Below are 15,480 nucleotides of genomic sequence, written 5' to 3' on the forward strand. Positions count from 1 at the left end.
ATAAATCTACAGTAGTTTTTACGGATATTTCGTTATAACTACTAAACCATGCATCCGATTGACTTGAAACTTAGTATCCATGTAAAAATTACATGTACTTCATGGATAGACTAATATTTATATAAGTATGAGTGTTGGACTTCCTATACCAGTTGCAGGGGCGTTAATGATGAGAATCTTTGCGGGGGTGAGAAATAATAATATTAATTTTAAATGCCTAGCGAAGCGGGCGGGTACAGCTAGTTTTATAATAAAGCTCGTTCGACAAATTTTGACGCGTCACACGCTGTAACGCTCGCTCCAATGTGAATCTAGCTTTACCAAATTTTTTTATCTTTCTGATTCGTCCTGTCAGGCAGACCAATCAAATTGCTTAACTGACCCACCGGTCGCCAATGTTTGTAGACGATTTATTATCAAATCAACATTTTGTTGTTTTATTTTGTAAATGTTATAATAATTATGTGCAGTGAATGTTAATTGAAGTGAATCATTTTTTTATTTAAAGTTAATATCAATTTAAAATTGCATTGACTTGTTTTTGTTTTCATTGGTGTTGAACAAAGACATTAAAAATATATACTAGTGTCGTGCAGGGAAGAACCGCGATAGTGCCGATAGTGATTTGGGCGGGAAGCTTGGATTATTTTGTTGTGACGAGATTATTAAATGTTTTACAAGAAAGAGACTAATGAAGATGCAGATTCGTTAATAACCAAGGAAGCGATTTTTATATCTATGCTGTTAAATTCGTTTGGGCTTGGCATCGAGAATCCCGGTAAAATGCCAAGTATAGTAATGCTCAAATGTATAAGGTTAGTATTTTTTTTTTAAATTAGTCGCACAGTTTGTGACAAATTTGCCTTACTGGGGTTGTTACGATCACTGTGTGCTTAGTGCGAGTTTTTTAACGTTCTCGATAGCGTTAAAGTTACCTCAAATTTGTATGGAGTTGGAACGTATGCCTACGTGTGTCACTAGGGGCGCTGTTTCAACTGCATACAAATTTGCTTAACCTTTTACGCTATCGAGAATGTTAAAAAACTCACAATAAACACACTGGACGGCCGATTTCAAACGAACGAAATAGAGAGAGAGGGACAGAGAGAGAGAGAGGGACAGAGAGAGAGAGAGGGACAGAGAGAGAGAGAGGGACAGAGAGAGAGAGGGACACAGAGAGAGAGAGGGAGAGAGAGTATGTTTATTTAAGGGGGATTTAATTAGGGATTTAATTAGGGATTAGGGATTTAATTAGGTAGGCAGCGGCTTGGCTCTGCCCCTGGCATTGCTGAAGTCCATGGGCGACGGTAACCACTCACCATCAGGTGGGCCGTATGCTCGTCTGCCTACAAGGGCAATAAAAAAAAAAAAAAAAAAAATTACGTTTTTTTTTTTTATTGCTTAGATGTGTGGACGAGCTCACAGCCCACCTGGTGTTAAGTGGTTACTGGAGCCCATAGACATCTACAACGTAAATGCGCCACACACCTTGAGATATAGGTCTAAGGTCTCAGTATAGTCACAACGGCTGCCCCACCCTTCAAACCGAAACGCATTACTGCTTCACGGCAGAAATAGGCGGGGCGGTGGTACCTACCCGTGCGGACTCACAAGAGGTCCTACCACCAGTAATTACGCAAATTATAATTTTGCGGGTTTGATTTTTATCGCACGATGTTATTCCTTCACCGTGGAAGTCAATCGTGAACATTTGTTGAGTACGTATTTCATTAGAAAAATTGGTACCCGCCAGCGAGATTCGAACACCGGTGCATCGCTCGATACGAATGCACCGGACGTCTTATCCTTTAGGCCACGACGACTTCACGTCGTATATAACGTAACGTCAAGTTTATAACATAAGTTATAAACGTAAGTTATAAACTTGAAACGTTTTCTTTTTTTGTCATCCGGCGAGTGTCCGACCTCACCTAGTCTTTAGTGGTCACCATAGCCCATAGATATAAACAAAATAGATGCGGTCGTCCGTCTTAACACCGTCCTAAGTCTCAGAGAGTCTCACTATAAACTTTGCATAGCATCGTTGGAGCTCTGGGGGCAGCACCGCAAACTAATCATAAGCAATGGCGTGCGAGTCGAGAGAATGATGTCTTTTACATAATTAACGATACTAGAGGTCCCGCAGTAGTCGAAATTCGACTATAATTAATTGGAATTGTAAGTTTGTACACTATTATGGTTGTATTTTATACGAATTTCGCCAAGACTACACTATGAAAAATATATTAACAAAGTCAAACAATATTTAACCTATTCTCAATTTGACAACAGACGTCAAGAACAAAAGTTTGATAATAAATAGTATGCATGCGTGTGTGCGTCAGATACATGGTATGTAGTGTGTGTAATGTTTTCTTTATTGATTTAATGTATCTTTTATGCATTATTTAAAAAAAAAATCGCATTGTGCACTTCTTCTCTATATTCTCTATAAGTATGGAAAATTTCATACTCCTCCGTCCGCGCAATTTTCGTAAAAAGGGAAATATATAGATAATATTATAAAGATAGCAAACAAGGTATTTTTCCCACCTGAAAATCCAATATATGTATTGGATATGTATAAACTGAAGGCTAGAGCTTACGATGTCAGTGATTATCGTCGAATTTCTGATCAATAGACGAGAATTTGTACTATACAATAAATAGTAAGTCAGTGCAATTCCACTGCTAAATGAGTTTTTGTTCATCTATACTAATATTATAAAGAGGAAAGATTTGTTTGTTTGTTTGTATTGAATAGGCTCTGAAACTACTAAACCGATTTGAAAAATTCTTTCACTGTTTGGAAGCTACACTATTCCCGAGTGACATAGGCTATAATCTTTTTTGAAAAAAGTTAGGGATTCCTTACTAAAACTCCAATAATGTAACCCAAGGTGTAAAAAAAATACCTAAAGTATTCTTTACATTGCGTGCTTTGCGAAAACTATTGATGATAGAATAAAATAATGTACTACGACTTTGTAGAGCACTTTCGTATTTATAAAAAGTAATTATGTGGTGTCGTGGGACACCAGGTAGGAACGAAGTTCCTTCGGCTAATGTAGAATTGACACAAATTGCAAAAAAAATTGTGCTCAATTTTATGTAGGATTTCTTGATTTTTCTCTTAAATTTTGCTGATTAGTTTTTATTTAAGTACAAGAAAGTATTTAGGAAATTCAGTATCTTAGGAAATAATAAATTACTTAAAATAAAAAAACATCGTAATTCAAATTATCAACTAAAATAACAAAATATGTCTCTTTATTTTTGTTTGACAACATAAAAATTACATAGAAATAGAAATAATAATAGAAAGAGAATGGATGAGAGAACGAAAAGAAAGAGGGAGAAAGAGAAAGGTATTATACACTACTCGCTTGTGTATGCGACTGTCGCGCCTGCGCACGTCTCATTTAACGGTTTTATTCCACGCACTTTTTTACACGGATTTTTTCTTACGGTTTTACTATCACATTTTTTTCAGTTCGGTCGCGCAGCAAAATCCCTATCCCCTCCAAGCCTGCCGTAAGGAACTTCGTTCCAAAAAGTGTCATGGCAGCATATGTCTAACTATTATAGGTATGCCACAATGTGTTCTTTTATTAAAAAAAATAAAACAACATCAAATATCGGTAAAATTTTTGTTAAAGACCCGAGCGGAGCCGGAGCGGGCCGCTAGTGTTATAATAATTTAGTGAGGACTGATCAATACGAGTCATTCGAAGCTTCCAGAGAAACGCACAAAAGAATTTGAAGCTGTAACAAGTTTTACTCAATAATAATTCGTTTTATTCAAAACCACACAACGGATACTTCCTCAAGCCGCGACGCATTTTATCTATAGTGAGCTTAGTCATAAAACATGTATTATCGAATATACCAACTGGGAATTGTTAAATCTCTTCTATAATACACAATATAGCTTGAAATTAATATTTTTAAGGTTCTTTTCGTATTAAAAAAAAAAAAAAAAAGAAAATTAAGGTATATTTTAGGAGTAGGGAGGATGTCGCACCCAGCCCTTTCATAGGTCAAAGTACTCAGTCGTACAATATATTCCACCACTAGTAAACTTAGGTAAACTTAGTAAACTATTATTTATTTTATTTATGTACACACAAAAAAGAAGACATAATACAGAGTAATAGGAAAATTATGTAGAAAGGCACTGCTTATTTCTTAAGAAATCTCTTCCAGCAGACCTGCGAGAGGATTATGAGAATAATAATTAAAAGTGATGAGTGTGTGTGTGTTTTTTTTTTTTTCCTACCTATGCTGATAGCCTTGAGAGGCTATTTCAGCTTCACCCTAACGTTTGTAGGTGAGCTCGCGGGGCTCAACCGGAGAGTTGCTAACATTGACCCTAGCAAGAGCAGTGCTTCGCAGAATCTACCACCGGATCGGAAACGCGACCCACTGAGAAGATCCGGCGAGAAACTCAGTGGGCTGTGTCTATGGGTTAGTTCGCTCGTCGAGCCCTTCGTCGCAAGCGACGGGTTCGACGAGGACGGTGACCGGTGTGTAGAACAGCTAAAATAACAAATACAACATGAGAATTATAGTAATGCACATACACATAGCAAATATTGTTAAACTTGAATACAAAATATTATAAGTAACACACTATATACGAAGAGTATAGAACAATCATCATTCGGTTGATGAGAGATAGAATTATATAAACTAGTAAAGTTAGGTGGAATTTCGAAGCGGACGGCTAGTAGAGTCTGAGAAGAAGACGAAGACTGACTAAAAGATGCCTATAGTAGAATTATTTTGTCCGTGCAGTTTGGGTCATAAAATATCGGAGCGGTGAAGCGAGTATTTCGCTCTCTCTTCTATACACGAGCCTTATGGACGGGCATAGTGATGTGCATTATTGTTGTCGATAAGCGTTATCGATAATGTATTTAGTTTTGTCATTTTGTGGGTTAGTGATAAAAATGAAAGAAAGAATCACTAATCGAACACTTACACCATATATCGCTGCACCAAGTTAACAAGAATGGCAGAAATGTAACTTTTCGGGATTTATTTTTATTTCAGTGAAATTTTTTAACACGTGGTTGATAACAACACGTGCAAGTATTATTTTGAATAACTTATGCCGTTTTGATACAAAACAAAGGAGTAGCCATTGTGTCACTAAAGAAATTCAGAGAACGAATGCAAGTAAGTACAAATGACTCTTAACATAACAATGTCTCACCACCCTTCGTATACCATCCCGCCGCCGTGTACCTGCCTTCGATGACTCATTTATTTTTATCGAAAATGGCGTTGCGCCCGCGCAACATGCTCACCGCCCTAGCCGGGCTATGTTTTATGACCCAAACTGCACGGACAAAATAATTCTACTATAGTAGGGGAGGGTCGCGTAACCCTATTATCTGATAAATACCCACATTGACTATTTTCCGTGCAGGCTTTTCACCCGAGACTGGGAATGAAAATATTTGATAGTGCGAACGTGTGGATGGGTATGGACATGTAATGAGACGAAATGGCAATAACGTTGTTAAGAGAGTTTTATCTATGAATGTGGTAGGCTTTAGAGGAAGAGGTAGACCTAAGAAAAAATGGATGAATTTCGTGAAAGACGATATGTGTAAGAGGGGAGTAAGAGAAGAAATGGTATATGGTAGAGGAGTATGGAAGGAGAAAACATGTTGCGCCGACCCCAGGTGACTGGGAAAAGGGCAAGAGAATGATAATGAATATGTAGAGTCAAATTACCGTAATTTACAAAAGGTATTGATTGTGATAAGATATAGTACGGATTGTCTTGAAAAAAATATATATCCTATCTAACTATTTAAAAATCCTGGAAACGATTTGGTCCAAGTCCTAGTGGGATAACGTTATTTATTAGGTCGTCTCTTTTGTTATTAACAAAGCACGGGTCTTCTGGAATCCTAAATACTAATAAAGAAACTTGTGTCTGAAGTAGAGAACTCTCTGAGGCGGGTCTCCACGTCACTGCCCCTGACATTGCTGACGTCCATGAGCGACATAAATCACTTACCATCAGGTGGGCCGTATGCTCGTCTGCCTACAAAGGCAATAAAATAAAAATTTAAAATGAGAATAAATATTTTTGATCTCAATAGTTCAAAGGAAATTGCGTAAAAGATAACAGTATTATCCATTTTACTGACTTAATAATAACGAAGATATTATATTTGTTTTCAGATAGCAACCCACACCAAGGATCCAGTGCAATTAAAGAACGATAAGAACCGAAGAACTAATATTAATAATAAATTAATTAATAATTGTATATACGTGTCTTTGAACTCATCCAACATAGATAGAGAAAAAAAATTTAAGACAACGATTCAACATGACCTTAACCGATGAAGAAATTATCCGAAAATGCATGTTTTTCATAGCACTGCGAACAAACAAAAGCGAAGAAGAGAAAATAAATGACATCAACAACTACTTGGAAAGCGGAGGGAACATCAACCATGTGGACGGCTATGACGAAGATAATTCTCCTCTTCACATAGCTGTCAAGAGGTCAGAAAAAGATGTCGTACGTCATTTAGTGCAAACAAGAGCGTTTGTGACACAGAAGAACAAGGCCGACAAGACACCAATGGATCTAGCTTTAGGAATAAACACTGAAGCCGGTCGCGAAATCGTGGATATACTAAAAAATTGCAATGTCGGTCCTCCCCAAATTAAAAACGCAGTCGAGAAAGTCAAGTTGCCGCCAAAAAAGGCGAACGCCGGTAAAACATCCAAAGAGATCCTATTCCCGAAAAGGGTCGGGACATCGGCCGTCGGCGGACAACTTTACGAGACGAAACTGCTAAGTTTAATTTTAATGAGAGCAGCGAACGACAAAGACATCGCTAAGTTTTGTTTGGCCACAAATGTGCGACACATAGGGGCTTTGGACGACATATTTTTTATGTACAAAGTGAAAAACGACAATAAAGTCGTTGTATTGGCTCTCCAGGCGAAGCACAGAGAAGATATCGACAAGGGAAGGCTATCAGTCAACGATTTATTTCGCGATAACAGCGACTTTAGTTTGCCGCAATACTTCGACAGCTATTTACGAATCAAAGATAAACTGCAGGCGACAATCAGTAAAACGTTGATAGCCGATGAAAATGTTGATACGGAACTTAATTTGGTGCTATATACTCCCGTTAAAGACATTTTCGATATGAAATCAGATAAGCACAACGTTCAATGTCACAAAATTCATAATCTCATACGCAGTGGAAAAAACAGTACAAATTTTCAATTTAAGTACAATGATGAACATATAAGTTTTTTAACTCGTTCAATACAAGAGGAACGTGTTAAGTTATTAGGTAAAACGTTTCTGAATTTCATAATGTCACCCAAAAAAATTGATATGATCATGACCGACCAGCTAATAAGGAAATATCACGTGATTCTATCAAGAAAAGTTATTCAAATAATTGCTACACAATCTGAAGATTATATTACATGTAAATTCAGTCAAGAGTTTTTTGCTACTAATGAGGATATATTTGTTTTATTGAGAGACACAATTTTTAATGAAACAGTTCAGAACTATTGCAAAGATACGAATCTTCGTAAAGAAGAAATTATCACTTTATGTAAGAAGTTAATGAAAGAGCCCTCTAGTTTAAGTATCAGTGAAATTATCGGCAAAATAGTGACGTACGAAGATAAACTCGGTAAACTTAAATTGATCGAATCAAATTTAACATCCAAAGAATTCAGCGGTGAAGAGAAAAAAAGACTGAACCAGGACATTTTTAATGTTGAAGTTACTTCGTCTATTGTACAGGAAGCTATAAATATAGCAGCCAAAGCACGGTTACAGCCACTAGTGTTCAAACTACCGTCATATTTCGGAACATTTGACTTATTGAAGAAAAATGATAACAAAATAAAAAAGCAACTGAATTTCATGGCGTCGAAATTTAAAACCCTTTTCGAATGTGAAAATAATGTTATTGAGATAACTGAAAATGAAATAAAATCTAATACAGAATCGAACGAAAGTAAATTAGATTATCGCTTTTTCGAAATAAGCGATGGTATAGGTGGAGCGGTCGGCAACCTGATTGTATGCGATAACGATACGAAAATGTTAAAATTTAATACTTCGGAAGTTTTACCGGAAAGGGCTAATAAACTATTGCTCGTACTAAAATCAGTTCTGCCCGAAGGTAAAAACATAGAGGACTACAGGCTAAAAATATGCCTAAAGAATTTCCCTAGACTTTCGTTTCTCGAAGATGAATATGATAAAATGGAGGCCAAACAGTTCCTAGATCGACTTTGGTTTTACACGAACCAAGCGAAAGAGGACGAGGTTGAGAAGATTGTGAAAAAAGAAGTTGATAAATTCTACAACGCTGAGAGAGGCGAAGATCATTTTCTATTCAGGATTCATTCGGATGCTGTGTATCTTCGATTTCATGACGAGATACAAAAATGGTGGATGCTTCCCTCCGAAGCTGCGTATTTAACTAAAGACAGCGAGATATTCGAAAAATCCAAAAGGGATATTGTCGACAGTCCTTTATTGACAGTCCTGAATATAATGTATGTGAATAAAGTGAAGAAGTTTGGTATAGAATTTTCTATGGATGCAGTAAAAGCGCTCAATCTAGACGAATACAAGACTGGTCTTGTGAACGTCATCACGGACTCAAACATACTCACGGGAATCAAAATAAAACAATTTTTCAGAAGCGCTAATGATTACATATTCGTGGACTTCGACTACGTTCTTAGTTTGCCTCCGAACGATTATAACAGCATGTTCTTGGAGCTGCAGTATTCCAACGTTAAAACTCTGATAGTCGTTTACGAGCCACCTAAGAACACGAACGGGATAGACGGGAGACTGAAGCTTATTGTGGAAAAATTTAACGGGCCAAGAATTATAATTGTCACGAATCAAGTTCTGGGGTCTGAACTCGAAAAGGAGTTCGAATTAAAGTACAATAAGGTCGCGGACGAGCTCAATGGTTTTGATCAGTTCGTACCGAAATCTCAGAGGAAATTCTTCGAAGATTCAACGATTGTTTTTCAAGGGGAAGATGTGGATCTCGCAACAGTTGTAGACGACGATTCGAAATACCTATTAAAAGCTCCCACATTAACCAAATTGATCAATAAAGAGAAAATAGAGATAGGGAAATCTATAACGGACGCTAAATACGAAGACATCAAGAAATATTTCGTTAAAAGGTGTTTGAAAAAAGATGACGTCAAAGTTGAAGTAAACACTTTCCAAGACATTGATGATGATGTCACAGTCATTATAGCGAAGCCTAATATGGGGAAAGCTACTCTTCTTACCCATTTGTCAGTGGAACATAAAAAGCTGTATACTTCTAGTTGGATAGTACGAGTTAACTTGTCGGACCATTTGAACGATTTCGAAGTCTGGCGAAGGGGTAACGTAATATTGGACAAAAAGAAGATAGTTAAATTTATGTGTACTGTAGCTTTGAAGTCGGTAAACAACAAAACGGTGTTCGAATTAGAAGAACGCGACTCGGAAATCGTTTTAGTTTCTCATGATAATCTCGACCCGTCGATATTACTGGAGCTAGATTTGTTCCTGTATTATTACAATAAACGTAGGATAATCTTTTTATTTAATGGATTCAGTAACGCCTGCCCCCCTTATGAGAAACAGACTATGAGCATTTTACGTAACATACACAACGATAAAAATAGATTGTGGATTACGTGTTCTTTGTATGTGCACGCGGTTAATGTCTTAAAAAATGTTTTCGGTACGCCTTATAGTTTGGAGCCGATAGATCACGAAGGTCAGAAAGGTTTCTTTTACAAATTTTTCAGTACAAATCTGAAACTGGAAAAACTCAATCACGAACAGTTCATGAACGTTAGCGACTTCTTCGAATATTTCACCGGGATCGATAGTTTCGGTAACGACGAACGTAAAATGATGCCATGGATTAGCACACCCCTACATTTGCTCTATTTCGTGGCCATGGACTTCTTTAAAAGCGAATTAAACAGCATCACAACTAAAAACGTAAGCGACAAATTAAAAGAGAAGTTTAATTTCGATATGGACAAACTAACGACGCTAGGGACGTACTTAGACAAGGCCCCGGACGCGGAAGATGCCGTCGAGTTAGCCGGTACACCGCTGCACATGTATTTGGCGGCGAATTACTTTGAATGCAAAGTAAAAGATGGGAACAAGAAAATGAGAATTGACTTCGACAGTAGGGAGGTTAAGAGTAAATGGGACTTAATCTTGAATAGTTTGTCCTTATATAGACAATTCCTTGAGGCCAACTTGCAGAACTTGTGCGGCGATGGCAGCGTATGCGAAACGATTGAGGACCAAAAACGTACGGAATTCTTTGTGAAACATAAAAGGTTGGCTCTCTTGGCCGTATGCAAAGAGGAACATCTGAAGCAGTTACTTTCTGACGACGAAATAAAAGAAGTAAAAGAAACCGTGACACGTCTGCAAACCGGCGAGGAGAAGTCGGAGCTGGTCGACTGTGTTCTGAACGATGTTCCCAGGTTTTTCCACGCAGTGCTTGCCGAGTACTGCTTGTTGGATTGTGTTATTGAAATTATGAAGACCGCAGATCCGAGAAATGTAATCAGAAACCGGCAACTATGGGATTTCGTTGTTAATATATTTCTTCTTAACTGTCCAAAATCGGTTAGAAAGGCTTTCGATTATAAATTGAAGAACGATTCAGAATTGTCGACTTTAACCGCATCGGATCAGTGTAGGAAGATTGTGTTCGATCTACTAATAAGAGATAATGATAAAGAAAATGATTCGGGAGACGGTACGCAGTCTCCTCTCAATTTGGCTGTGAATGAAGGCCTATCAAATTTGGTGAACGTCCTCGTTAAAAGTATCGAAGTTAATTTGGACAAAGAGAATGTTACTAGCATATCACGGTTCTTCGATAAGACCTCTTTACTGTTGGCCTTGTTCGATTCTGACTACAAGCACGTTGGCAGAGAACTAATGCAGATTATTAGGGATTTTGATAAAGACCTATTCACAAGCATGATCAATTCCCACGATCTAATAAATTTATCCACTCAATTCTTTTCTTGTATCAACGAAGAAGCCGCCAAAGATATCCAAAAAGACCTATTTAAAGCCCGAGATGCGTTACTAGATCAGCTAAAGCCGGAAACAGTTGACTTAATAAGGGGCGTTTGCGATATGTTTAAAAATGTCAGAAAAAACAGGTTGAAAGAATGAATTAATGGAATTCAGTGCAATATTTCAATGTGATTGATTTGATTGAAATTTGATTGATTCTAAAAAAAAAATTACTGGTGTTACGGCGTGCACTGAGCCCGCCAGGGTAGATACCACGACCCTGCCTATGTCTGGCGTGGAGCAGTAATGCGTTTCGGCTTGAGGGATATAACTGAGACGTATGCCCGTATCTTTAGACGTTTCGTCAAATAGTCCTCCACTCTTAACTCATCCGATGATGCTCGAATATTCCTCCCAAACTTACTCGAGTTTGGTATTTTTAGTCGACCATTACAAAATTCCTCAACTGTCCTCTAGTGAGGTAGAGTCGTGTTATTGCGCCACCACGACAACATCAGTTTGGGGAAATTTTGATCAAGCTAGCATCAAACCCATAGAGTTCTGTAGTCTATGGTCATTGTTTAATGTCAAAGTCAAGCTGCCACTGTCTGTTTGACACTAGATGAACTTGTTGATGTTTTGGTTGCTGAGTTATTCGTAAATATGTGTGCGTGCGGTAAATCTGAAAGTGTATTATTTATTTTCTAACCTATTATTATTTTAGATTTCGGATCCGGCTTTGTATTTTTATTCGCCGCTTTTGTGTGATTTTGGTTGCATCGTGTTGTGGAAGTGCTTTTCCACAACCACCAGTTTATTATTATATAAATAAAACTTATAATTGCATTGACTTTATTTATCAGGTAGTAAGCAAAATATCTCTTATGTAGGTTAATAAAATAAAGAGTTTCAAATGTCTATCCTCGAACTAGTTACTTTATTAATAAATATTATCAAAATTAAATTATCAAAATATGCGCGAATCATGCACAACAATATCATATATTTCCATTTGCGGTCCACATACTATTTGGACATTGATAGAAAACCAGCCTTGAGGAACGTTCAGGACAGTTTATTCACTCCACTCCGGTGAGGAAAATTTTCCAAGGACGTTTGAGTTAAATTTATTTTTACGACTAAGCATACCAAAACGCGCGTTGGAGGTTGAGTCGAGTCGAGTTAAGCTTGTGTAAACGACTAAAGATACGGGGGTCAGACTTTTGTCTCGAGGTGGGTGGCGGCATTTACTTTATTGATGTCTATGGGATCCGGTAACCACATAACGCCAGGTGGGCCGTGAGCTCATCCACATATCTAAGTAATAATTTTTTTAAAAAAGGTCGTATATTTCTTAACACATTTCAATTGTACAATCCAACATTGACATTTGTCATCAACAGTTATGGCTCGATATTATTTTAAGCGAGCTCTAATGTTTGTTGGTCTGAATTTGATCACCTACACGTGGTTTTATTGTGAACTAGTCATATGCCCGTATCTTTAGACGTTTTGTAAAATAGTCCTCCACTCTTAACTCATCCGATGATGCTCGAGAATTCCCTCCAAACTTACTCGAGTTTGGTATTTTTAGTCGACCATTACAATATTCCTCAACTGTCCTCGAGTGAGGTAATAATGATGATAATTTGATCAAGCTAGCATCAAACCCATAGAGTTCTGTAGTCTATGGTCATTGTTTAATGTCAAAGTCAAGCTGCCGCTGTCTGTTTGACACTAGATGAACTTGTTTGATGTTTTGGTTGCTGAGTTATTCGTAAATATGTGTGCGTGCGGTAAATCTGAAAGTGTATTATTTATTTTCTAACCTATTATTATTTTAGATTTCGGATCCGGCTTTGTATTTTTATTCGCCGCTTTTGTGTGATTTTGGTTGCATCGTGTTGTTGAAGTGCTTTTCCACAACCACCAGTTTATTATTATATAAATAAAACTTATAATCGCATTGACTTTATTTATCAGGTAGTAAGCAAAATATGAATCTTATGTAGGTAAATAAAATAAAGAGTTTCAAATGTCTAACCTCGAACTAGTTACTTTATTAATAAATATTATCAAACTTAAATTATCAAAATACGCGGGAATCATGCACAGATCCAGGCCATTGCACAACAATATCATATATTTCCATTTGCGGTCCACATACTATTTGAACATTGATAGAAAACCAGCCTTGAGGAACGTTCAAGGTACGTCGCGACGTACCTTGACTTGACAGTTCGCTCACTTCACTCCGGTTAGGAAATTTTTCCAAGGACGTTTGAGTGGAGTTTATTTTTACGACTAATCATACCAAAACGCGCGTTGGAGGTTGAGTCGAGTCGAGTTAAGCTCGTGTAAACGATTAAAGATACGGGTGATAGACGCTCTAATTATACTTTCAATGATTTTACAATTTTATTTTACAATTTTAATTTTACAATTTTAACGGCCGTCTGGTGTAGTGGTAAGTGACATGGTCACTACACAAGGGGGTCGCGGGTTCGAATCCCGCCAAGGGAAGATATTTGTATGATAAATATAAATGTCTTTCCAGGGTTATGGGTGTATATTAAATATATGTATGTGTATAATAAAAATATTATATTTATTTCCGTTATGTGGTACTTGTAACACAAATTCTTTACGAACTTAGCACGGGACCAGTTAACGTGGCGTGATTGTTAGTAAATATTTATATTTTTTTATTTTTTTATTGATTTTAATGAATAGTGTTCAACACAAATAGTTCAAGCCATTCTCTTAAATCGAAGTACTTTTTGTTACATACCCACATAAGTATACTAGTTTATTAGATAGGTATATGAAATGCTTATTTTATTTTTTACTGTTCACTTTGTTTTTTTTTGTGTTTATGCAAGGAGCTCGTGAGAAATTTAATGTTTTTGTAAATAAAAAGTTTACCTTTTTTTTTCGAAACTTTTTTTTCATTCCTTTTTTTTTCATCCTATATCCTATAGCCTTGAGAGGCTATTTCAACTTCTCCTTGACGTGTAGGTGAGCTCACGGGGTTCAAACCGGAGTGTTGCTAACACTGTCCCTAGCAAGGGCAGTGCTTCGCAGAATCTACCACCGGATCGGAAACGCGACCCACTGAGAAGATCCGGGGAGTAACTCAGTGGGCTGTGTCTATGGGTTAATTTACTCGTCGAGCCCTTCGTCGCAAGCGATGGGTTCGGCGAGGACGGTGACCGGTTCTTGTGGTCCCTAAAAGCACCGATAATGGATCGGGAGGATCCGTAATGACGTGTTTAGAGCGACGTCCACTGTTTACCATTCGGTCCACAGGATCGGGTAGGTACCTATGTAATTACCAGTAAAAGTTTTATCGACAAGAGGGCTTTTATGTCGTGCCGCCTTCTCAAGAGTGCAATGATGCCGGCTGTACTTACTGACTGAGTCGAGCTCCAGGTCATCATGGAGTAATCCTTGACAACGTTTGTCTGCTAATTCCATTACTCGGTCCTATTTTCTATAGTGTTTACGTTCGAGAAGCACGCGCATGGTACCACGGTATCAGCAAATTACCAGATTCGTTAAGTAAGAATGTACTTTTAATATATTACCTATATTAGGGGTTAAAGTATGAAATTGCCGATTTGTACTGAAAAATTGAACTTCTTTTTTTTTCATTTAATATATTTATTCAATCAAAATATCTACCATTATTATCTACACACTGCTGCCAGGAATAGGAAGGTCATTTATGCCTTAGGACTCTGGTGATCTAGATTCTACAAACTGCGAAAGCACGTCGTCGTCAGAAAGCAGAAAGAAGTCGTCGTGGCCTAACGGATAAGACGTCCGGGACATTCGTGTTGAGCGATGCACCGGTGTTTGAATCTCAGTCGGGTACCAATTTTTCTAATGAAATACGTAGTCGACAAATGTTCACGATTGACTTCCACGGTGAAGGAATTAACATCTATACTAATATTATAAAGAGGAAAGATTTGTTTGTTTGTTTGTTTCGAATAGGCTCCGAAACTACTGGACCGATTTGAAAAATTCTTTTTCCATTAGAAGCCGACATTGTCCCTGATGAACATAGGCTACTTTTTTTTATTTATTTTTTTATTTTATTTTTTTGGTTTCATGTGTGTTTTAATGTTTCCGAAGCGAAGCGAGGGCGGGTCGCTAGTCGTGTAATAAAAATGAAACCCGCAAAATTATAATTTGCATAATTACTGGTGGTAGGACCTCTTGTGAGTACGCGCGGGTAGGTACCGCCGCCCTACCTATTTCTGCCGTGAAGCAGTAATGCGTTTCGGTTTGAAGGGTGGGGCAGCCGTTGTACTTGATACCTTAGAACTTATATCTCAAGGTGGGTGGCGCATTTACGTCGTAGATGTCTATGGGCTCCAGTA

General features: G+C 37.6%; 1 protein-coding gene across 2 annotated transcripts; it reads left to right on the forward strand.

The window, feature by feature from the left end:
• Positions 1 to 339: 339 nt before the first annotated feature.
• LOC105842936 (uncharacterized) lies at positions 340 to 14,032 on the forward strand. 2 transcript variants are annotated; one of them, XM_062671996.1, is made up of 3 exons: positions 359 to 815; positions 3,494 to 3,588; positions 6,202 to 14,032. In XM_062671996.1, exon 3 carries the CDS (start codon positions 6,353 to 6,355, stop codon positions 11,249 to 11,251), a length of 4,899 nt encoding a protein of 1,632 aa, XP_062527980.1. In that variant the 5' UTR covers positions 359 to 815; positions 3,494 to 3,588; positions 6,202 to 6,352; the 3' UTR covers positions 11,252 to 14,032. The 2 variants fall into 2 exon arrangements, with proteins under 2 accessions (XP_012552700.2, XP_062527980.1); XM_012697246.4 differs by lacking the exon at positions 3,494 to 3,588 and having other exon boundaries at positions 340 to 815.
• The last annotated feature ends 1,448 nt before the right edge of the window (positions 14,033 to 15,480 follow it).

This window comes from Bombyx mori, chromosome 14 (genome assembly GCF_030269925.1).
Source record: "Bombyx mori chromosome 14, ASM3026992v2".
NCBI lineage: Eukaryota > Metazoa > Arthropoda > Insecta > Lepidoptera > Bombycidae > Bombyx > Bombyx mori.

Excerpts from the sequence above, each read along its gene's own strand:
- LOC105842936 (XM_012697246.4), top strand. The coding sequence starts at position 6,353 with ATGACCTTAACCGATGAAGAAATTATCCGAAAATGCATGTTTTTCATA.